Below are 24,958 nucleotides of genomic sequence, written 5' to 3' on the forward strand. Positions count from 1 at the left end.
TATCCCTTAAAATTCTGGCAGAGTTGAGGTTCACAGTTATGGCAGGGTTTAGAGTCCATCTTTAATTTTTTTTTTTTATTAAATCTGTTATGACAGTTGTGAGTTTCCTTAGTCTTTGGTAACAACATTAAACAGACTCCTCAGAGAAGGCAGATATAGGATAGTTCCAGGGTGAGGCATTAATATGTTCTAGGTATGTTCTTTGTTTATCTAGTCGCAGTTCTTACAAAGAAATCAGAATGACTGAGTAATTTCACTTTCTCTCAGGTGCACTTACCAGGATAGCCTTCCAGTCCATAAGCCTGCCACTTGCTCACAGGTTGAAGTCCTGCCCTAGAGGTATCATGCTCAGTCACTGAGGACACGTTCAGAGGGAATCTGACCACCTGGAAGGAGATAAACCCAAGTCAGAGGGTAGTTATCTTAAGAGGTCTTAAGCTAGACTGGTGTTAGCTTGTTTTAGTTTTATATGTACGAGTCATTTGCCTGGATGTATGTGTACCATGTAATGCCTGCTGCCTGTGGAAGGAGGAGGAAGGTACTGGAATGATTCACCGGCATTGGAGTTATGGAGGTTATGAGCTGCCATGTAGGCACTGGGAACTGAACCCAGGTCCTTTAGAAGAGCGGTGAGTGCTCTTACTGCAGAGCCATCTCTCTAGCTCCTAATTTTGACTTTCAGGGTAACCTTTTCTCATGAGAACACAATTTTGTTAATTTAAGAGCATTCACGAAAAGCATTTGCAATTGTAATATATCTCAGGTCACAATGCTATTTGTTATGATTAGTGCTATAACATGGCTTCCGAGGCACTCTGTTGTAGTTAGCAACAGGAAAATACCAGGCAGGAGGAGGTTGAGAAAATAGAGTACTCTAGCCACAAAATTATTTCCATAAAACGCCAGGGTCCCATTTGCTGACATTGCTAATCTTTGATGAAATACTGTTAGAACTCTGCTTTTTTTTTTTTTAAGATTTATTCATTTATTATATATAAGTACACTGTAGCTGTCTTCAGATACACCAGAAGAGGGCATCGGATCTCTTTACAGATGGCTGTGAGCCACCATGTGGTTGCTGTGAATTGGAACTCAGAACCTCTGGAAGAGCAGTCGGGTGCTCTTAACCGCTGAGCCATCTCTCCAGCCCCCTAGAACTTTGCTTTTATTATTTGTTGTTTTTTTTTTTTTTTTTTTTTCGGAGCTGGGGACTGAACCCAGGATCTTGCGCTTCCTAGGTAAGCGCTCTACCACTGAGCTAAATCCCCAGCCCCAATAATTTGATAGCTGGACCTTGATAGTCAGTCTCAGGAAGAGGAAGTGGCCATATAAGGGAATAGACCTTGGTGGCTAGCTTTAGGAATGTGATCTAATGGTTTTTTTTTTTTTTTTTGGTTCTTTTTTTTTTTCGGAGCTGGGGACTGAACCCAGGGCCTTGCGCTTCCTAGGCAAGCGCTCTACCACTGAGCTAAATCCCCAACCCCTGCTTTTATTATTAAAAAATAAATTATTAGGAGCTCATAAAGTTCTTTGCACATAAGGACATCGTATAGATGAGTCATTGCACTGGTTAAGGCCCAGCAGGTAGCCAGGTGTTGTTCTCGTGTTCTCTCTCTTCTCTCTCTCTTCTCTCTCTCTCTCTCTCTCTCTCTCACACACACACACACACACACACACACACACACACACACCCCTTTAACGCCAGCACCTGGGAAGCTGTAATTTTGAGGACAGCAGGGTCTACAAATCCAGTTCCAGAACAATAGCTAGGGATACAAAGAGATACTCTATCTCAGCTACTACTATGTAGTCCTCCATGTCCAGGAACTCAAGAGTTCCACCTGCCTTTGTCTTCAAATCCTGGAATTAAAGGTGTGTCACATGCCTGGCTTGAGAAATGAGTTTCTGTTTCAAACAATCCCCAAGGATGGAAAATTCCTGACAAATATGAACGACTGGTATATAAACAAGCCTCAAACAACACCACCTTTTTCTGTTTCTGGGAAATCAATTCAGTGCCCTAAACATGCTAGGCAAACACTCCACCACAGAGTTACATGCCTGGCCCACCAGTCTTTATAATAAAATGGCTACCTGAAACTCCGAGAGTCTTGAGCAACTTAAGTCTTCTAGCTACTCAGTGCTGGCAAAATATCTGGTCTTGAGTTCTTAAATAGGCCACAATTGATTATGCACTAGAATTCAGAAACACCTTTATACCTTAAGATCTACAAACTTACTTTATATACTAAAGGCACCAAGTCATTAAGCTTTTTGAGAAAAAAAAAAATTCCCCCTTTTGATTTTTCTCTCGACAGACTGCAGCCATTTTCCCCCTCCACTGCTCTAACCTGGTGACAACAAATGCTAAAATGCTACCTGTAACCCGCTGAGCTGGTGGAATGGACAAGCCAAGCTTTCATTTAATCAACATATACTGTATTTCTGAGCACTGTGCAACAAAAAGAGTGCTTCTGGGAGGCGTGTGAACATGTCCATTCTGGCAGGATGGAGATAAAGGAGCTGAAGGGCATTAGAGTCCAATGTTCATCTCAGAGCACACGTTTTCTCCATGCAATCCACACAACTCTAAAACCATATGTTAACAAACTTTCTAAGAAGTTGCATTCTGGACTCGAATTTTACTTGCCTCTGTGCTAGTTAACAATTTCTGAGGTAGGGGGCTGGAGAGATGGCTCAGAGGTTAAGAGTACTGACTGCTCTTCCAGAGGTCCTGAGTTCAATTCCCAGCAACCACATGGTGGCTCACAACCATCTATAATGAGATCTGATACCCTCTTCTGGGGTGTCTGAAGACAGCTGCAGTGTGCTCATACATAAAATAAATAAATCAAAAAGAAAAAAAAAAAGCAACTCCCTCCCCCAGGATTTCTGAGGTGAACATCCCCGCATAAGAAATACCAAGACCTTATATAGGGGGTTACATATTTTCCCTCTTAAGTGACTACAAAGACACTCTGGTATGGTGGTTTAGTTAGTTGCCAGTCTGGGCTCCCGAATGTGATTCTGTCTAAGCAAGAGGAAGTTTTTAAAAAATATGACAAAGGGCGGGCTGTGGTGGTACACACCTTATCCCAGCACTCAGGAGGCAGAGGCAAGGAGGTGTTCTGTGAGTTTGAGGTTAGGCTGGTCTACAGAGTGAGCTCCAGAACAGGCAGGGATACACAGAAACCCTGTCTTGAAACACCGTAAATACATAAGAATTTAAGATGTGACCATGAAAAATAAGCACACGCCACGGGAGCTACGCATCACCCTCTGCCCCTACCCTTCACGCTTTGTTCTCTTTACGCAGAAATAGATTGGGTATGTAGACTGTCCAAATTTCGCTTAGAAACTTATTTATTTATTTATATGTGTATGAGTATTTTGCCTGTGGAGCTCAGGAGAGGGTGTCTGATCCTCTGAGTTAACAGACGGCTGTGAGCCGCCACGTGGATGCTAGGAACCAAACTCATGTTCTCTGAAACACCAGTAAGTGCTTTTAACTACGGAACCATCTTTCCACGCTCCTAGATTCTTAGGACAAAATTTTCTAACTTTACCTTTATTTTCACCTCTTTTCTAAGTCTCAGAGAAGACAGGGTCGAGTTTGAGGCCCAACGGGATTAACAGTTTGAGACTTACTCGATGGCTGGTCTTATTTAAAGCTATGGGGCCACCCTAACGTCCACGAAGACGTTCTTCTGGACTTTACACAAAGTAACGTACTAGTATTAAGCGGACAGTTAAAGAAGTACGAGCAATTTCCACTTTTTTTTTTTTTTTTTTTTTTGGAGCAAGGTCGCGTGGTTGGGGGTAAAATGGCGGCAGGAAACAAGCAGCGGCCCAGAGGTTGGGAACAGTGAGCCAGCGAGCCAGTTGGTCGCTCATCGCCTGGCAGTACAGCTCGTCGCACAGGCCCAACAGGGGCTTTTCTTCAAAACCGGTCTTGAGGTGGGCAAGTCTCGGTAGAACCAGCAGGCCGCTAGGCGTGCGGAGCAGCTCATACTACCCCTCCCTTCGTACCTTGGGCACGCCGGGCTTCGGGCTCTGAGTCACGTGAGCCTCTGAGAAGTCGATGACCGCTCCTAGGTCCGCCGTACCCCGCCGGCTCTGCCTGTAGAAGCGGAAAAGCTTCCGGAAAGCATCCTCTTTGGGTTCTGTTGCCAGCGAGGTTAATGAAACGACCGCAGCCGCCATCTTCCCCATCTCGATGTTGCGAACAGTTTGGCCCGGAAGCAGAACTCCAAATTCCGGATCCTGTAAGTTCTTCCGAGGTCACGACCCCAGGCTTTGGTTCATTCAGTTTTAACATGGCAGCCTCCGCGGTAAAAGGACTAACTGCGTTGCGTTCCCGTACTGGTCGGCCTATAGCGTTTATTAGAAAAATTCCTTGGACCGCGGCATCGAGTAAGTGACGGAGATGAGGAAGGACACAATGTTTATGTTTTAAGTAATGAGTAAAACCTATGTACAGACTCACAAAAAAATAACTTCTCTGTAGAGAACCTAAGTCAACATAGGCGATGGGTTAGGTCAGGCGTTTTGCGTTTTTTTTTTTTTTTTTTTTTTAAAGGAGCTCTTTCATGAATTTGCGTGTCACCCCGGCGCCTTGCGTAGGAACCACTGCTGATACTCTTGAAAAGAACACAAGTGGTTAGCTCTTGCGTAAACTCTTGTGCAGAAAATTTTGCTTCCGGTTAGCTGTTTAGGCATAATCCTCTCCATACCCCGAGCTTTTAGGGTGAGAATCCACTGTACCCAGCGAGTCAGAAGGAACTTTTTTGACCTCAGGGGAGCTTGGCTTTAAAGTGGCAAGAACATAGAAGTGGATACGAGAGAAAAAATTTCATTTGGTTCAAAGATGAAACATGGACCAAGGAACTGATAAAGGGGAGGGGTCGGAATCACTTAGGTTTTTAAGGGAAAATTGACAGCATTCTTGCTGGTTTGAGGAGAAAGGTATACGTTCCAGATTCCTAGCAAAGATGACCTGCGGTTTTAGAATTTAGGAAGGACAAACCCAGAGAAGATGAAGAGTAAAAGTTGCAGTGTGTGAATTTGAGCTGCTTGTGGGGTCTCTGGACAGCATTTGGACAGAGATTGTAGCTTGTGGATCGAAGAGTCAGACTGCTGGGGTTAGAATTCTAAATTAGAAAAAAAAAGAATTCTAAACTAGTCATTTTAATAGTTGTATAATAAGAAAAACTGAAGACAATATGGAAAAGGGCCTCATAGGAGAACCCATTTAATTTTCTAAAAAGTAGAATCCATAATACCGCCCCCTCCCCCCGAACTGGGGTGAAGAATAAATAAGTTTATATGTGAACTTGATAGATTTATGCTAGATTATAAGCACTTAACAAGTGACGGTGTTTCGGCCTGCATGGTTGTTAAAGTTGATTCACAGAAAACACTAGTCTGGTGATAGAGAGTTGGTTAGTTCTGAAATCACTTACTATTTTTGCTTTTGTCAGCTGCAATTTAAAGTTTTTATTTATATATGCATATTTTTTGTCAGTGTGGGTGTGTGCAGGTGAATGAAGGTGCCCCGTGTAGTACAGAAGAGGAGCTAGAATCACAGGCAGGGGGGTTGGGGATTTAGCTCATCGGTAGAGCACTTGCCTAGCAAGCGCAAGGCCCTGGGTTCGGTCCCCAGCTCCGAAAAAAAAGAAAAAAATAAAATAAAAAAAAAAAAGAAAACAACAAATGAATGAATGAATGAATGAATGAATGAAATAGCCTAAATTCTAATAGCATCTAGAATCACAGGCAGTTTGAGCCCTCCTGACATGAATCCTTAGAACTGAACTTGGGTCCTCTGTAAGAGCAGTGTGAACTATCTCTGAACCATCGCTGAACCATCTCTCCAACCTTTACTTTATTTACTTTATTTTAAGCGGGATCTCGTACTATAACCCACTGAGTGCTGAGGTTATAGGTGATACACTATGACCTGCTAAGTTCAGACTTTTAAATTTGCTTATCAAACCTTAAAATCCAAGAGCATTTTTGGTAGTTATTAATGTATAGATAAGCCCCCTTAAAAGAATAGGATATGATATTTCTTAGTTTTTGTGGCTCAGATGGAGTTATATGATTGGAAATAGGATCTGTGTCCCTTCTTGGTACATGCTAAAGCCACTATACTGTTTTCCCTTACATTCTGTTAAACTTAGTACAGAGCCTTAGGATTTTTACCACCACCTAGTAGATTCAAGTTTCCATACCACAGGGTTGATATGAAACCTTTAAAACTCCTTAACATTGCAACTTTGAAATAGTTTTTTTTCCAGTTCATCCTTACATGGTATGTATGCATTGTTTTTAGTATCTACAGTGATTTTAGTGTCCTGAAGTGATGCTTAACTTCTAGAAGTGGTTTCTTTAGTGTATTGGCTTTCTGTTGCCCTGACATAGACAGTTTAAAGAAGAAATAGTTTTAGTCTGTCTTTCAGTCCAGTTTTATCCAGGCTTGTTGGGTTTGTCTTGGCCTAGTCCGTCATATTGGTGGCAGAAGGTGGAGGAAGTCTGTCTACTTCATGAGAGAATGAGTAAGAGTCAGAGGCCCAAGTGTTCCTTCATGGACAGGCCCTCCCATTGCTCTAACATCCTTCCACTAACTAGACTCTATATCCTAAAGAGCCTACCCACCGCCAGTAGCACCACAGACTGGCAACCAAGCCTTTAGCATGGGGCTGATGAGGGATATGAAAGATCTAAACCATAAGATTGGGAGTTTTTAAAAAAATGTTTACTGTCTGGTTTTAACATGTATGTTTGGTGCTATTTTGTCTAATCTCCAGTTGTTTTCTGAGGCTCTGATATTGCTAATCATTTAGTGCCTTTCAGAAATCTAGCCTCTGATTCTTCTTTTTTTTTCTTTCTTTTTCTTTTTTTTTTCTTTTTTTTGGAGCTGGGGACCGAACCCAGGGCCTTGCGCTTGTTAGGCAAGCGCTCTACCGCTGAGCTAAATCCCCAACCCCCTAGCCTCTGATTCTTGATGTAATGATGTTTAATTATTTATTCAGCCACGATTGAAAAGCTTTGCAATACACTATTAACATGGAGTTCCTTGTTCAGCTTGTAGTGTAGTGAAGGGATGGAGACTCACAAGCAAGAATTACAGAGAGGTGCTCGCTTCAGCAGCCCATAAAATTGGAACGATACAGAGAAGATTAGCATGGCCCCCGCGCAAGGATGACACGCAAATTCGTGAAGCGTTCCATTTTTTTTTTTTTTTTTTAAAGAAGTACAGAGAATTGGATCAGTGATGCTTAGATTAACTTGGAACTCTCTTACTTTATGTTGCTGCGATGGGATGCCATGACTAATGCAGTTTAAAGTAGGAGTTTATTGGGGATCTACATTTTCAGAGCTTGAGTCCATGACCATCATGGTAGGGAGCATGACAGCAGGCAGGCAGGTAGGCCTAACACTGGAATAGTAGTAACTGAGAGCTCATATCCTGAGACAACCATCAAGAGACAGAACAACTGGGAATTGTGTGGGCTGTTGAAACCTTAGTACCAATCCCCAGTGACATACGTCTTTCTGCATGGCCAAACCTCCTAGCCTTTCCCAAATGCTTCCATTGACTGTAGCCCAAGTATTCAAATACACGAGCCTGTAAGGATATTTTCATTCAAACTGCCACATTAGTAATATTAAAATGTAAACTTGCAAAGCAGCACAACTGTAGAGAGGAAGGGTCCATGTAGCTTTAGCTTTGAGAACAGGTACAGGAAACCTTTTGAGATGTCACAGGAAGAGTATTGTATTCTATTTAGAACTCAACAATAGTAGATACATTAGCTTAGCCTGGAGAAAAGTCTTGTAATGTAGGTTAGAGGAAATGAGAACACTGGCATACGGAAGAGCGCCCACACACAAAGATGGGATCCACAGGGTAGGACAGAATTGAGTTTGCTGTGCTACACGGTAACTAGGCCACCCATAGGAAAAGCAGGCAGCAGTGGTTGGACTCATCCAAGACCAGTGAGTTGAGATCTTGTTTGGAAATCTCTAATGCATCTGGCAGGACACTGGGCTGTCACAATTTGTGCCTTCTGCTTACAGGGATTGCACTCACACACCGGTGTGGTGAGAGTATCAGTGGGGTATGGAGACTACAGCCAGTTCAACAGTGTATCTGTCCATGTTCCCATCCCACCTTTACAGCATCAGTCACTCATGCAGTCGGTTTTGGAGTCTTCAGATTCAGGAAATGCAAAGTAGTTCTTGTTCATGAGAAGTTCAGGAATTTTCTTTTTTATTTTACTTACAATCTTTAATACAGAATGCAAGATATAGGAACTTATTTTAATACGTACTCTTTCTTACAGGTGAGCTAAGAGAACATTTTGCTCAGTTTGGCCATGTAAGAAGGTGCACTGTACCTTTTGTGAGTATTAAAACAATAATAAAAAGCTGTGGGTGGAGTGGGGACATCTCTCTGTGGTAGAGCACTTGCCTAGTATGTATGAGCACCTGTGTTTGATCCTCAGACTGAGATCGTCAGAAGGGAAAAATGACCTTTTAATTTGATTGGATGATACTGATTAAAGCATATATTAATGCCAGATATATATTCATTTTCATTAACATTTGTTCTATCCAGTGGTGGTGGTGGCGGCAGTGACAGCGGCAGCAGAGGCAGGTAGATCTGAGTTTGAAGCTAGCCTAGTCTACAGGAGCCAGGGCTACAGAGAAACCTTGTCTTGAAAATAAAAGGCAAACAAAAAACTATAGCATTACATAATTTCTCTCCTCCCCTTCCTCCTTTGATCCATCCCATCTATCCCATTAGTATTATAGTTTGGGTTGTGTTATAGTTCAGAGTTCACAGCTGGGTTAGACCATCATTCCCTTTATCCCATAGCAGAGTGCGTACTACCATATGACATCATGAGACCCAGCCAGTACAAGGAATCTTCTAGCACAGACAGGAAGTCATGTAGCCTGGGTTTGCCTCCTACTTGCTTAGCAGGGATGATCTTAAATCAGTGTGAATCTTGCCTGCTTCCCAAATGCTAGGATTACAGATGTGTGTCATTATACCCAACTATCATCTCAGTTTTAACACAAACTTTTAATGCCTTGACTTGTGACTTGTGAAAATGGTCCCAGGTGAGCATGAGACGGATGGGACTGAATCCTTGTCTGCATCACCAGCTTTCCCTACATCCTGTTAAGAAAATTACCTTTGAAGTATCAGAGTGATGCCCAACTGTTTTTTGCAACAGTATAATTTTGTATGGAATACTAATAAAGGCTAAATACATATCCTCACTAAATGAACATCCGTCTTCTACTAGAGGGTTGGAGGGATGAGACAGAGTGCCTCCAAGCACACTAGAGACTCTTCAGTGCCTCATACTAGGCCAAATGATAAACACTCTGCCTCTTCCACAAGGGAGGTAGCAAAATGTTTAACCTATTCTTGGAACCATGTTGGTAAAGGTTGTACTTTTACTTTTGTTCTTCAGTGAGGGTGCTGGGTGAATACACTTGTTAAAAAGGGAGTGGAGAAGAACACTTGTTGCTCTTCCAGAGGAACTGAGTTTGATCCCCAATACCCACATGGGATGGCTCATACTTTTTTTTTTAGATTTATTTATTTAATGTATATGAGCACACTGTTACTATCTTCAGACACTCCAGAAGAGGGCACCAGATCCCATTTCAGATGGCTGTGAGCCACCATGTGGTTGCTGGGAATTGAACTCAGGACCTCTGGAAGAGCAGTCAGTGCTCTTAACTGCTGAGCCATCTCTCCAGCCTATAAATACTTCTAAGTAATCTAATGCCACAGGATCTAACACCCTCTTCTGGTCTCCATGGTGACCTATATGACATACATTTGCAAGGCACATAAAAGCATGAACATCAAAGCATGCGATGCTGTGGTGATGAGTTCATTATCTCAGGAATGACAGATGCACCCACCTTTGGGAGCTTTTCTAACAATTACTTCATTAGAAACCAGAAAAAAATGAAACATGGGTACTTAAGTGAGTTTCCTTTGAGTAAACAGGTCACTGGTTTGTGTCTTGGACGTTTGACTGTATCAAGTGTACTTGCAGAAAGCTGTTAGCAGTTCCTCAATTTCCAGTATAGTATTGCTAAGATTTAGCATTGGGTAACCAGGAGGGTATGTAGTAAGGGCTACTGACACGTACTGAGATCTGATTTTGGCAAATGAAAAAGTTGGTAGTTTCATGTGAATGGAGCTCATGGGAATGTAATGTTCATAGTTAATCCTTTTCTATTTTAATTTTTAGGACAAAGAGACTGGCTTTCACAGAGGCATGGGTTGGGTTCAGTTTTCTTCACAGGAAGAACTTCAGAATGCACTACAAGAAGAACATCATATTATTGATGGAGTAGAAGTATGTATTTCTTTCTGATGTGTGCTCCACGTCCCTTTTAAGAGTTGTCCCTATAAGGTCAGAAAAGGGAAACCCATGAAGACCCCTTTGAGTTCTGGTGCTAGGGATTGAGTGCGGAATGCACATATATGCTAAGTACATGCTCTTCTGAGTTACGTCCCCACGTGGAAAACCTACTGCTGACCTATCAGCAGGTATGTGACCCAGAACAGTGGAAACAGTGGTGTAGGCAAAGGGGCCACATTCCTGCTGACTTCAGTTTCATTGACTAGAGGGAAGACAACAGACATTGGAGTCACTGGGTGTGAGTCTCTAATCTTAAAAATAGGTAAATTCTATTAATGTTTTTTAAAAAAATACCTTTTCTGACAGTGCTTTCCCTCCCACAGATCCATGTTCAACCTCAAAAACCAAAGGTTTTGCACGGGGCTCAAACATCTGATGAAGAGAAAGATTTCTGACATGATCAGTGTCCTGTCCACTAAATAAACAGAACTTAGACTTTTTCTAAATGTGTTTTTTTTTTTTTTTGAAACTAGTTTGCACTAAGCAAGAACTTGGTTTCCCCACTGCACAGTAGAAGAGTCCAACAGGGCAAATGCATCTGCCAGCATAGTTCGAGTGTATGAGCATCCACCTACTAACCATTTGGGGTAATTCATAAAGTTCTTACAGAAAATTTTACCCCTGGATTAGCAAGGAAGTAGCCTCAATTTTGTCAGGGGCAGTATTTTTTATAAGTGCTGCAAGATTGGAGAGGCACAAACACAGACCATTCTTTATAAAAACTACTGCGAAATAGAATATGCATTGCCTCTATCTCCTGGATGGAAGGAGTGTTGGGATCTATCACCCAGATTTGGTTTTTTTTTTTTTTAATTTTTTTTTTTAAATACAGTCCAGTTGTTATCCCCCTCCCCATCATCTCTCCAAAAATTCCTCTTCCCCTGTCTCCAAGAGGATGCCCCACCCCACCCCCCACCCCCCAGGCTTCCCCATTCTTTGTGGTCTCAAGTCTCTTGAGGGTTAGGTCCATTTTCTCTCACTCTGGCCAGACCAGGCAGTCCTCTGCTGTATACGTCAGATTTAATTTCAAGAGGCCCATCTACTCCTTCCTTCGCTTCTTGCCTTCATGTTCATGTTCCTTGGGGCGACTGCTATCTGAAGGTCTTTTAGACCCACCATGCTGTTTTGCTTCTTCCAAAAATTTGTCCAAACCAAAAGGATCTTCCTCAAACTGAACTGGTCCTTCTCGGCCTCTCTTTCTACCATCTGAACCTGAAAACTCTTTATCAGGAACAAATCTAGGGGGAAAAGAGAAGAAGTTATGAACTATTTCTGTTTTGCTGGTGTAAACAGGAATGAACAGCAACTGTCTGCATTTGGTACCTGTTGGTCTTTATCCTGGTTTCGAGGTCATCGCCATACATGTCCTTGTCCAGATTTTTACTCGGCCTATAGATACTCTGAGCCATATCTTTGCCACCTCTCCAGGCTTGATCATAAACATTGTAAATTTCATCTTCTCCACCTGCAAATCCACTGTCCATACCCTGTGGAAAAAATGAATGACACCAAATAAAAATGTATACTTATCCAAAGCTGAATCTAAATGCTTAGGAATTAATAGACACACGTTTACAGCTAATTAAGAAATCACAACTACAATATTTATGTAAAATAGTAAGTATACAGTTGTTTATACACATTTGAGTTCTTACTTAGAAACTAAAATTAAATCAGAGTATTCATTAGATTAGGTTAATCCCAGCACTAATGAGGCAAGCAGGTGAGTCTCTGCCAGTCTGAATATCACGTTCTAAGACAGCCAGAGCTATATAACATTCCCGGTCTCACACGACAGCAAAGTTCTGACTAACCAAAAATAAAAGACAATGGCTAGGCGTGGTGACGCATAGCTTTAATCCCAACACTCACAAGCAGAGGCAGGCAGATCTGGTTTACAAAGTGAATTCAGGACAGCAAGGATACACCTAGAACCCATCTTCAAAACCCAAAACTGAAGAACAAATAAAAACCCCAATCCAAGAAAAACAAGACAGAAAGTTGGCTGTGTAGAGAAGGAGGGGTGGATCTGGGAGCAGGTGGAGGAGAGTGAATATGGTAAAATTCAATTGTATGAAGTCCTCAGGAAAAAAAGAAAAAGAAAATCAACTAAAAATGTCATTAAAATTGAAGGATTGTATTGTGGGTACTGGACAATGATGCTGAGAAAAGTTACCTCAACTGCCTGAGAATGTCAGTATTAATTAAAGCACAAGATCATAAGGTCCTCAATGAAAATCTTAAAATCTTAAAAACTTTAATTCAGCTTTTAAAAGGTTTAAGCTCAAGGTCAGAAGAGATGGCTGCTGTGAAAGATTTACTCCTGTGGCGCCTCCACCCCAACTCCTGCTCAGTCTGGCTGATGCTGCACAGCAGTTATGAAAGAAGCTTTGGCATCAAAGCATTCAAGGTTGAATCTCAGTTCCATCAATGACTCGATCCTGTCTTAATTATCCATGAGAGGTAATAGGGTGGGTGCTGCAGAGACAGTTCAGTGTTAAAGCAGTTTCTACATAAACATGAGGGCCCAGGCTTGGATTCCTAGGACCCATGTAAATGATAGGTGGGTGTGGAAGCTTGCGTAACTCCATCCTCTGAAGATGCAGACAGGAAATCTCAGAGCAGGCTGGGTAATTCTATCAGTGAGTTCTGGGATGGACTGAGAGATCTGCCTCAGTGAATAATGTGGAAGGCAGAGTGATAAAGACAATTCCCAACATCAATTTCCAACATAAACATATGCATGTACACATACTGCCTACACATGCAAACATGCATACAAATGAAAATGGAAAAATAGGAAAAATAAAGAACGAACCTTCCCCCAAAAACCAATTGTCCGCCTTCATATGTTGTTTGTCCCCCTCCCCTCCATTTTTTCTGAAGGACTGAAATGAATAGACTCGGAACAATGCCAGAAATATAAAAAGTATCAAACAATGCATTGTTGCTTGGAAGATCTTCCTGCTATCTCTAATTCTCAAACCATTAAGTCACAAGTTATTCCCAGGAAGAGCTAACATTACACTTACTAGCGTCAATTCACAGCAATACGGAAGTGTAAGCCTTTAAAACAAACCTTTCCTTCCCAACTTGCTTTTTAGTTATAGTGTTTTGTCACAGCAATAGAAACCCTAACTAAGAAGAACACACTAGATAAAGGTGTTTTCTAAGTTCCTCATACCTTGGACTGGTTGAAGAGCCTTTGGTCATACTGGACTTCATTGGAAGTTCGAGGATTGGGCACACCAAGAGCAATGACTTCACTGATATCTCGATTTTCATTTCTCTGTAGTTTGGACCTATTTGAAATACATATTTATTAGTATACTTTCACAGACAAGAGGAATATATGGAATATAAACACAGTCACTCTCAGAAACAAAGGAAATGTTGTATTTGTGTCTCACGAGCACATATGGTCTGATGACGCACAATCATGCTAGCAGCCCTGGGAGTACTTCAGATGCATGCTTAGAAAAGGTGGGTATGAGTCTACAGTTGGGTCCTACTAGCTCAGAGGACACACAGGAGACTGGTTCTTGGATACAAATGGATACACCACACACCTTTAATCCTTCTCAGTAGGCTTCACTCAGCTCTGACCTAATATGGACTAATTTTTATCCTACCTGGATTCCATGACACAACATAGAAAACATGACAGTGACATTACATTCCTTTGCTTGACTTCAGACATTACACTAATCCTTCGCTGTTTCGGTATAAATGCAATCAGTATCTCCATAAAAACCAAGGTGACTGTCCACAATTGACAAGATACTCGTGTCTTAAATATTTCCGTAGACAATTTTATTTTCATCCAGTTACAACTTCACGGCCACTTTACTGGATTTAGAAGCCCAGTTTCTGTACAGATCCACTGTCACTGTACACTGTGGCAAGTCCACAATTCACTGATCACATCCACATTTCATTTCTCTTTTCCATGGGTTCAGTTTTGCAGAGGAGAAATATGCCAATTAAAGAAGGAACCACGTTGGTAGAGTCAGGTTAAGATTTAAACTTGAAGCTGGGTTGGACCAGCTTCTAGCATCATCAGAGCGTGGACAATTACTCATACGGGAAGAAAGTGTTTCTTATTTGCATCTAGCTCAAACCCTGAATTCCACCTTTGCAGCACAGCATTTTCTGGACTTTGAGGCAACCTCAGTCCTCAGGCCCTTGTGAATGACAAACTTCATTCACAAACTTGGCCTACTTTATGTTCCTACGAACGTACCGGGCTTGTTTACACCACTTCATTTTCCCATCTACGAGGCTCCGATCTGAATGTTAAACTGAATGTTCACAGGAGTCCAGACTTTTCCTTCAACACTGACCCTCCTCCCTGCAGCAGGCACAGTACATGATCTAGAAAGGAGGTCGCTAAGGCTATGGTGCCTGGCTTCCCATCTACACACACGCATGCAAGCCGCTTATTCCACCACTTGGGAGTCAAAAAGCCCACAGAACTGATCCTTCCCTTCTGCACTGACATGATCTGGAGTCCCTTTCCTATGACAGACTTTCTCAAAACTAATACTAGTTCCATGAGGTGAAGGACAAAACAGGGAACCTTCTAGGGAGCTTCAATTCTGTTAAAACAAACAGCTCGAGTGTGGCAAAGTTAGTTCTTAATTTATTACCAAGCTAAAGAAATGCCCTTCTTCCTGACTCACACTCTTGTAGGTAGCAACCCACCTCTTATCAGGAGCTGCTCTGGAAAGGTTCCGGTCATGCTGCCTCTCTTTTCGCCTGTCATGACGGATTTCATCTCTTTCTCGGGCCTCTCCATCCTCTGTGGACACAGTTGAAAATTAGCTTGTCACTATATTAACTACTCATAGTTTGCACAAGGGGCTGGCTCTTCAACCTTAGAAAATGCTGTATTTTTCTATTTTCTTGAGACATGGCCTAGGCTAGCCTCAAACTGGCTCTCCTTGCTGCTGGGATTATAAGTGTGCACCATCTGTTCTTTGTGGTCACATTCAGCCCTCCAACATTCCTTGCAGTCAATTTAAATCCAAGTTTGTGGACTGTAGACTCCTATATCAAAGTTACTGAAATGCACAGAAGTAGAAAGCTGGACTGCTAGAGAGGGAAGCACGCTGTGAAAATCCAGTCACACTAGTTGTCTTTAAAAATTAACCAGAGTCTAGGTGAAGAGAGGTTGTTCTTTTCATCAAGCATTCCTTTCAGCTCTTCCTCCTTATCTTTGAAAATTGTCCAGATAAAATGCAAAGAAAGGGCTGGGGAAATGGCTTAGCTGGTAAAATGTCTGCTGTTCAAGCATGAGGACCTGAGTGTGGACCTCTAGCAGCCCGGTAGACGGCTAGACATTGTAGTGAGTGTGGTGAGCTTCCGACTCTCTGACATCCTTTCTTCAAACTACAAAGAGTGATTGAGCACGGACACTCAGTGTGTCTACAGGAGGCACACACACATCCACATCAGCACCTCCCCCCCCCCCCCCCCCCCCCGCCACACACACAGCACATAGAACTTTTAACAAATGGAAAGAAAACAGAACCATGTACAGGCTTTAGTTGGAGCTTGCTGAACAGCCAGCCTAGCTAAATTCGTGAGCTCCAAGCAGAGGCTGTGTTTCAAAAACTAAGGTGACTGCTGGCCAGCTTTAATAGTGCCACAAAACCCACTGGTGTGGAATGTGGGAATTAGCGGTGTTATACACTGCTGGACCCTGCCCAGCACAATCCTGTCTGGCAGGGTGAGCTCACTGGTGCAGCACGGGCAGTGCTGTCACGGGGCTGACCTGATGCTTTGGGTCAGATCCCTAACTACTCTGACACATCTCCTATGGACTCAGCTATACTGGGGTAAGCACAAGGGCTCTTGTAGTCACCTATCATTCATTCCATCCAGAATGTTCTCCCAGATAGCCACATGGTTTACTTACAAGTTTTTGTACTAATATTAGCATTAACAAGTAAGGCCTCTTCTGACAAGCCTTTCCTTCTGGCAGTTTATATCCCGTGTTTTATTTTTCTTTATCCATTGTATTATATTCTATACAATTGACTTCATTTGCTTATGTTGTTTTAGAGACAGGATCTTACTATGTAGCCCTGGCTGTCCTCAAACTTTTCATTCTCCTGCCTCAGCCTCCTCAGTGCTGGGAACAGAAGTATACTGCCAAGTGACTTTCTCCCATATTAAAGGCTTTTTTTTTTTTTTTTTAAAGATATGTACTTCTTTGCTTTTTGGTAGCTTACTTCTACATTATTTCTGAAATAACTCAATTTTTCTTGTACATATAAACTACTTTTGTATGCTGTAAAATACCCTCCCTCATACATGCTCAGTGCATGGACTTTCTAAAATGAGATATACATTGTCAGTAAGTAAATTCCAATGAGAATGTCATACCTTTTTCCACATGGGTTTTGATCCCAGCTCTCCTTTCTCTGGCTTTCTGGGCCATTTCTCTGAGTTTCTCTTCATGCTTCTCCTTTTCTTTCTGAGCCATCTTTCTCTCCACTTGGGCTCGCATTTCCACCGCTTCTCGAGCCTGTTTAGTAAAGTGAGATGTTAAGTGGAACTCACAGTGGGACACACATTTACAGCTCTCTCCAACTCCTTACTGCAGCCTGCCTGGAAAAGCAACTGCACAGACTTCAAGGTCTAACAAGAGTATATGACTTTGGAAGTCTGGGCTTGTCTCTTGGGAATGTTTAGATGGTGCAAACACAGGGAACCTGGTTGACTTTTATAAGTCAAGTACATCATTAATGCTTTTTAGCGAACAATCCAAAAATGAAGTATTGGTTGAGCACTAAGGTGAGCACCTAGCACAAAGAAGATCATCGGAGTCCACCAGTTCAGAACCAGACTGGGATGCACTGGGCATGGTGGGGCACGACATTAATGCCCGCACTTGGAAGGCAGAGGCAGCTGAGTCTTCGTTTGTTCCCAGACAGCCAGTGGATCCTGTCTCAAAACTAAAGAAAGGAAGCCGGACTGAACCATAGTGAGATCCACCCTCAAATGTAAGTAAATAGGTAAATAAATGTAGCTGAACATGGTAGTGCATACGTGCAATCTAGAAATCAGGAGGCTGAGGCAGAAGGATTGCTTGCAGTGAGTTCCAGCATAGCCTGAGCTTGAAACTCAGATCCTATCTCAAAAACCAAATCCACCAAGATTTACGTATGACTCTCCCTTGAGACAAAAATCTTTGCCTACATCTGAAGACTTAAAAACAAACAAACAAAACATATCCAAAACCTCCACTTATTTATTTGTATGTGTGTGTGCATGCCAAAGCAGCACTCTATCTGTAAGGTCAACAGCCCGTACCATCAATGCCATTATGTGAGTAACCTAAATCAAAATGTTTACCTACCCTTCTCTACAACTGTCCTTCAGGGAACATCTACATCTAAAATATAAGAAATCTGTACAACACACAATAGTACCTAGCAATCCTCAAAGAATTAGGTTAGCCTAGGGAAACAATACTCTGGCACAGGAGGACCAATGCTGCTAGAGGTCTCCGGACAGAGCTGTACCTAGCCCCTGCCGCCATTGGTGTACACACTTGCCAGTGTCCCTCTAGATCTCAGGTAAACTGATGTGGGCTCACAGATGCACAAACACTCAGCAAACTGTAAAAGACCAACCTTCCGATCTGCAATGTATAGGGCTTCAGCCAGTTTGGCAAAATTTTCATTGATGTGGACAGTCTGAAGTCCTCTTCCATCAGCAGCCAGCCGTTTATCTAGTGGAATCGTATACCCCTGAAATGAAAGCCGAAGGCAGGTCAGCACAGTGGGGCTGCAGTTATCACAGAACATTACTAGCGCATGCCCGTTCTGAGAACACTCGCATTTCTATCTCTTACACTCACTTCCTTTACACAACAGTAAAGGCTTTCGATGGAGGGTTCATGCTCTAGTCACCCTAGTTAACTGCATGAGGCTGCCACACACCTCCCTCTCACAGGAAGGTGGGGTAGAGCGCCAAGGGATGGTGGCAAATTCAGTCAGTAAATGGAAGAACTAAGACTGGATCACTAACATGATGATGCAAGAGCCCAAGTGTTTAAGCCTGCCGTCCAATAGTCAGACTACAGTAAAATTAGGTCCTAAGAATGCAGACAAACTGCTTGTACCCAGGGAGTATGCTGAACATCTGTTGTAATCATATCTTTCAGGCCTGGCTTTATGTTTCCCGATTTCTAACTCATCTATCAAATGCTACCCTTAAATCCATTGTCTCCTAACGTGAAGCAGTGCTGGCTGGGCGTGCTGCTACGTGTCTGCAACCACAGTTGAGATTACAAGTTCAGGACCAGTCTGGCCCACACAGCAAGTTCCAGGCTACAGACTGAGACCTTGGCCCCAAAGCAAAAATATAAAGAACCATATGAAAAAGATCCATAGATAAATGAAGACCCACAGTGCTTCAGTGTCATCTCAACAGACCACAGTGTTGCATAGATATGAATCAACCCACATAAGATGGTTCAGAGCCTTTCCAGTGGAGCACGACTATGTAATTTCATATTTAATTCTTGGTCTAAAGTTTCCGCCTTCACCCATCAATATGACTCATGCAGTAGACTCCAATCCTATAAGAAACTGGAACTTGGAAATGTATCCCATAATTTATAGACCCTCACTAACTCTGGAAGCTCTGGCAGCTGAGGTACATAAGATTTTTTGTTTGTTTGTTTTTTGAGTCTATGTATTTGGGTCTCTCTATACAATTCTGGCTGTCCTAAAACTCACTCTTAGACCAGACTGGCCACAAACCTATAGATATTGGCTTGCCTGCACCTCAAGTGTGCCACCAGGCCCTGCAACAGAAGGTTTTATTTTTAGGGCTTATTTTTTCAGACAAGATCTTGCTATGTAGTCCAGAGTAGCCTTCAACTTGTTATCCTCCTGCTTCGCTTCATGTGTGCAGGAGTCACAAGCATGAACACCACTCCTGACAATACCATGAACAGCAATGCTACACAGCAGAATAGCTAGAAAGAAACAAAGGAGTGAACCCCCCCTAACCACCTCCCTACCCCTGAAAACTCATGCTGTCCTTTCTCATGTGAACAATGAGATATTTTTTCTGGAAATAACTCTAACCTAGAAGTTTGACCTTCATGAAGAATTAGATCTTCAACCAATAGGGTATTCTCTCTCATTCATATTCATATTCATTCTCTCTCTCCCTCTCCCTCTCTCTCCCTCTCTCCTCCTCCCTCTCTCTATCTCTCATCTATGTGCTTCTGATAGCTATGATATACCAGAGAGATTTACATGGTATTCAAGGGACTGGTATAGCAACACATCTAGTGTATTTTAAAGTGCCCTATGAAGCTGTCTCTCGTCTTTGGGGTACATCAGGTTCAGATGCTAAATGTGTGCTCGTCCACTAAGCTCTGCTCTCGGGAGTTGTAATTTTTTATTGTGAATGGTAAGCTAACTGAGGAGCTAAGGCTTCAAGAAATGTCCCCAGGCACTGGAAAAAATTTCCTGAACAAAACACCAATGGCTTATGCTCTAAGATCAAGAATCGACAAATGGGATCTCATAAAACTGCAAAGCTTCTGTAAGGCAAAGGACACTGTGGTTAGGATAAAACGGCAACCAACAGATTGGGAAAAGATCTTTACCAATCCTACAACAGATAGAGGACTTATATCCAAAATATACAAAGAACTCAAGAAGTTAGACTGCAGGGAGACAAATAACCCTATTAAAAAATGGGGTTCAGAACTAAACAAAGAATTCACAGCTGAGGAATGCCAAATGGCTGAGAAACACCTAAAGAAATGTTCATCATCTTTAGTCATAAGGGAAATGCAAATCAAAACAACCCTGAGATTTCACCTCACACCAGCGAGAATGGCTAAGATCAAAAACTCAGGTGACAACAAATGCTGGCGAGGATGTGGAGAAAGAGGAACACTCCTCCATTGTTGGTGGGATTGCAGACTGGTACAACCATTCTGGAAATCAGTCTGGAGGTTCCTCAGAAAATTGGACATTGAACTACCTGAGGATCCAGCTATACCTCTCTTGGGCGTATACCCACAAGATTCCCCAACATATAAAAAAGACACGTGCTCCACTATGTTCATCGCAGCCTTATTTATAATAGCCAGAAGCTGGAAAGAACCCAGATGCCCTTCAACAGAGGAATGGATACAGAAAATGTGGTACATCTACACAATGGAATATTACTCAGCTATCAAAAACAATGCCTTTATGAAATTCATAGACAAATGGTTGGAACTGGAAAATATCATCCTGAGTGAGGTAACCCAATCACAGAAAAACACACATGGTATGCACTCATTGATAAGTGGCTATTAGCCCAAATGCTTTAATTACCCTAGATGCATAGAACACATGAAACTCAAGACGGATGATCAAAATGCTTCACTCCTTCTTTAAAAGGGGAACAAGAATACCCTTGGCAGGGAATAGAGAGGCAAAGATTAAAACAGACACAGAAGGAACACCCATTCAGAGTCTGTCCCACATGTGGCCCATACATATACAGCCACCCAATTAGACAAGATGGATGAAGCAAAGAAGTGCAGGTCAACAGGAGCCGGATGTAGATCGCTCCTGAGAGAGAGACAGCCAGAATACAGCAAATACAGAGGCGAATGCCAGCAGCAAACCATTGAACTGAGAATAGGACCCCCGTTGAAGGAATCAGAGAAAGAACTGGAAGAGCTTGAAGGGGCTCGAGACCCCTTATGAACAACAATGCCAAGCAACTAGAGTTTCCAGGTACTAAGCCACTACCTAAAGACTATACATGGACTGACCCTGGACTCTGACCTCATAGGTAGCAATGAATATCCTAGTAAGATCACCAGTGGAAGGGGAAGCCCTTGGTCCTGCTAAGACTAAACCCCCAGTGAACGTGATTGTTGGGGGGAGGGCGGCAATGGGGGGAGGATGGGGAGGGGAACACCCATAAAGAAGGGGAGGGATTAGGGGGGATGTTGGCCCGGAAACCGGGAAAGGGAATAACATTCGAAATGTAAATAAGAAATACTCAAGTTAATAAAAAAAAAAAAAAAAAAAGAAAAGAAAAAAAAGAAATGTCCCCAGGCTGCAACTACTTCCTGAGCAATTCCCAGGGACAGTCCTGAGAGACAGTGTTCCAAAGTAATCACCTTAGCGTTCTTCCAGTTGGAAATACAAGGAGGGATCTTCCACTCCTGCTGCTCCTTTACAGTCATCTGAAAACAGAGGAGAAGAGATGTTTTTATTACAGTCTAACTCAAAACCCAAATACAACCCTTCCCAAGGACAGCTCTACATGCACCGACACAGGACAAACAGCTGCAGCAAAATCTGTTCCTAGTATGGACTGTAGCTACAGGCGAGCTAACGTGAAGAATGGAGAAGAGTTCAGATTATCACAGATGCTGGACATTATTCTTCTATACTTAAACATGGTTGGAGGAGTGGGGCAATGTGGCAGCTTTCTGATGAAGACGCACACTGTGTGAGTCAAACAGGACCTGTCCACTCCCCTGACTTTAGAGACACTCATTCTTGTAAGTACACTGTACTGTGGTCGTAACTGGGTCCATATCTGACTCGTAACGTACACTAAACCCAAGTGCAACCGTGGTGACATGTGCCTAAGGCAGAGGGACTGTAAAAGGCACCAGTGAGAAATACTTGAAATACTAGCAGGATTACCTTCCGACTAGGAGAGTGCATTACAGGTGCAGGAGGAGATGGTGGTCCCCGGGGAATTTTCTTATTAATCCTGAAGAATAAATCAGAGTGAAACAGAGCACCAAGCTTGGTTTTGTCAGTTAGTAAATGTGGCCATTGTCATCACTTACTTCACAGCATTAACACAGCATGATGATGTAACTGACACACAATTAATTAAACATGAAGCAGACAATCTAGTCACCTGGATAACAGTTTAGATAGTGAGCATCCTCATCACCTCAGCTTGTTCACGACCCATCTTCTCCTCCCCTTTCCTCCCATCCCCACCCATCTCTCCATGGGCACCACTCATTGACCCTCTGTAACTAAGTGTAAATTTGAATTTTCTAGAATTCTTCACTATTAATTCATTTCCTGTGTGTGAGGTGGGTATGCATGTGCCCTGGAAGGATGCCGGTCAGAGAACAACTCCGCCATGCGAGTGCAAGAACCTGACCTCTGGTCAGAGGACTTGGCAGAAAGTGTCTTTCACCTCTGAGCCTTCTAGCTGATGCCACCATCTTGAGTTTTACATATAGCAGAACCATACACTGTATTATGTGTTTCTGTCTGGCCTCTTATGTAGCGTAATTATTTTCAGACTCATCTGGACTTTAATTGGCCCAATAACATTGCAGATATTGATGAATCAATGTTCTCTTATCTCTTTGCCTGTTGATGACCATGTGTAGCACTTTTGTTTGACTCAGCAGCAGTTCACCCTTGTGAAGCCAAATACTTACTTAAATCTTGGAGGCTCCATTGGATCTTTCTGCATTTCTACCATCCGAATAACCCTCTGTTTAGCTCCAGAATTGAATGCTACTCCTTGCTGAGATGGTGTGTAACTAAAGAAAGTAGATGAAAATTAAAGGTAAATTAATTCAAGATTTTTTTGGTAGGTATTTTGTCTTTTACTACAGTCTAAAGAGACCTGACTTTCAACTTTTTGCAGAAAGTTCGGATATAAAATCACCATACATTTAGGGAGGGCAGTCATAAACAGACCAGAAAAACAACGGAGACTGACCCACAAACAAGATGTGCACTCAAGTGCTTGTGACTTCCCTTCTTTTCCTCTCCATAGCCCATCTGGAGTAAACCCCCTCAGTCTCGTGTGTCTAAAACTAGCACCCACTTTATATCTACATTATGGGGAAAAAATTGTCAGGGCTAGAAAGATGGCTCTGCACTTAACGGCACTGACTGCTCTTCCAGAGGACCCAGGTTCAAAACTCAACACCGAGGTCAGATCACACTGCCTGCAACTTCAATTCCAGAAGATCTGACTCCGTCTTTTTGGCTTTGTAGAGCACAGGGCGTGCAGGCGAAACCATACTAAATCCAAGTTTTCCTTTAAAATCTAGTTCCTATCATTCCTCACACAGTTCACTGAAGGCCCTCAACATTTAGTAACATTATAAATGCTTACTAAATATAATTAAAAATGACAAACAATTGTAGTTTGGGTCATATACCACAGGTAATAGTTTATTCTCTAAAAATCCAAATAAAAAACTCAAAAAAACCCCCTGAAAATCAAAACCCCCCAAACTGTAAACAACCATCCGAAGGTCACAACAGTTAGTATCTCTTTTCGTGAGACAGGGTCTCACACTAAGTGACCCTGGTGGTCCTACAACTCAGAGATTCACATGACTTTGCATGTGCAACCCCACCCAGCTTAAAACAGTTATTATTTTAATATGGGTATTTTTAAGAACTTCTGCAAGTAAGAGCTAATAGGCTTCAAAAGTCATTATCTAAGACAATGTGCTTGTCACTGGCTTTGTAGGCTGGTGAGAGTTGTCCAAGCCCCACCTACTGAGTCTGACATGCAATAGCTCTTCCATACCGGATATACTGAGCAGGAGCCAGCTTGTCAGCTGCACGAACTGGCATGGCCGCAGCAACCTTCTGAGACACAGACTTCTCCAAGGCAACTCTTGTCTTTTCTGTTATCTGAAATGAGAAGCATCATGTTGAGTGGTTTGGAAATTACTAAGGACATAAAGTCATCTAAAATAATCACATGTATCAACTCCTGGTTACCTCTTTAATTGCTTCCTCATCGGGCCTCTGCAGGTCTGGGTCATCTGCATTCATAACCTCCTTTGGAACCAGGTCCGTGTATTTGCTGTAAATGACCTAGAGTATTCAAACACAAGCAGGCTTAGGGATATAGAGAATGGAAAAAGAAGCCTCATTTAGTCACTCTAGATGCTAACACGTCCTTGTAGCATATTTAAACATCTAGGATACCTAGTTTTGTCGTTCAGATTTTAAAACAAAAATTGCTTAACATACATACACACATTGCTGCTCTGGCTCCTAACTAATCGCTTTCCCTTGACCCCATGCATTTAAATTATCTGAGATCTTCTACTCAAGTCTGTATCCAAATACATTCTGCCAACAATATCTTATGCATCAGTGATCTCTATTTGAGGCTCACTAGGACTTAAAATTAATGATGATATAAATTGCCTATGGCACCACTGTTTGGATTAAAACCTCATCAGAATTTAAGTCAGGTTACTAAATAATTTCCGAATTCACTGAACTAGAAAAAGGCCACTGGCCTCATCCTGTTTATGTTTCTGCTTTCTGGATCAATTCTATTCACAAACTAGGAAAGGAAACAAGAACAAAAAGGTAAAACAAAACAAAACAAAAAACCCAGAATATTTTCTTCTGCAGGAGTAAGAGAAAAACAAATATATTTATATGTGTATTCTAATTTTATTTCTATCTTTGTAAGAGATATACTGACCAGAAAGACTC

The 24,958-nt window shown here is 42.2% G+C and overlaps 3 protein-coding genes and 1 non-coding gene across 7 annotated transcripts in view; 2 read left to right on the forward strand and 2 right to left on the reverse strand.

Annotated features, from left to right (window-relative positions):
* Window positions 1-4,243, reverse strand: part of Alkbh1 (alkB homolog 1, histone H2A dioxygenase) — a 20,968-nt gene extending 16,725 nt beyond the window's left edge. For 2 of the 4 annotated variants that reach the window (NR_172646.2, NM_001395611.2), the window contains 2 exon segments: window positions 278-386; window positions 4,030-4,243. Coding sequence is in view for 2 of the 4 variants with exons in the window: in NM_001395611.2 (NP_001382540.1) it covers window positions 278-386; window positions 4,030-4,212 (292 nt within the window). In the remaining 2 variants the exon portion in view is untranslated. 4 annotated transcript variants of the gene reach the window in all.
* Window positions 4,219-13,245, forward strand: Slirp (SRA stem-loop interacting RNA binding protein). Its single transcript, NM_001109507.2, is given in 4 exon segments — window positions 4,219-4,413; window positions 8,349-8,407; window positions 10,287-10,394; window positions 10,784-13,245. Coding segments are annotated over 4 exon segments (336 nt in total). The 5' UTR covers window positions 4,219-4,316; the 3' UTR covers window positions 10,856-13,245.
* LOC120093286 (U6 spliceosomal RNA) lies at window positions 7,137-7,238 on the forward strand. The gene has a single exon (XR_015623642.1). It is a non-coding gene; the product is annotated as a U6 spliceosomal RNA (small nuclear RNA).
* Window positions 10,897-24,958, reverse strand: part of Snw1 (SNW domain containing 1) — a 24,012-nt gene continuing 9,950 nt past the window's right edge. Inside the window, 11 exon segments of the mRNA NM_001109279.2 lie at window positions 10,897-11,698; window positions 11,784-11,947; window positions 13,645-13,762; window positions 15,165-15,261; window positions 16,851-16,992; window positions 18,104-18,220; window positions 21,619-21,684; window positions 22,154-22,223; window positions 22,918-23,022; window positions 24,030-24,136; window positions 24,227-24,322. Of these exon segments, the coding sequence (NP_001102749.1) occupies window positions 11,500-11,698; window positions 11,784-11,947; window positions 13,645-13,762; window positions 15,165-15,261; window positions 16,851-16,992; window positions 18,104-18,220; window positions 21,619-21,684; window positions 22,154-22,223; window positions 22,918-23,022; window positions 24,030-24,136; window positions 24,227-24,322 (1,281 nt within the window). The 3' untranslated portion in view covers window positions 10,897-11,499.

This window comes from Rattus norvegicus, chromosome 6, assembly GCF_021556685.1.
Source record: "Rattus norvegicus strain SHRSP/BbbUtx chromosome 6, alternate assembly SHRSP_T2T, whole genome shotgun sequence".
NCBI classification, from domain to species: Eukaryota; Metazoa; Chordata; class Mammalia; order Rodentia; family Muridae; genus Rattus; species Rattus norvegicus.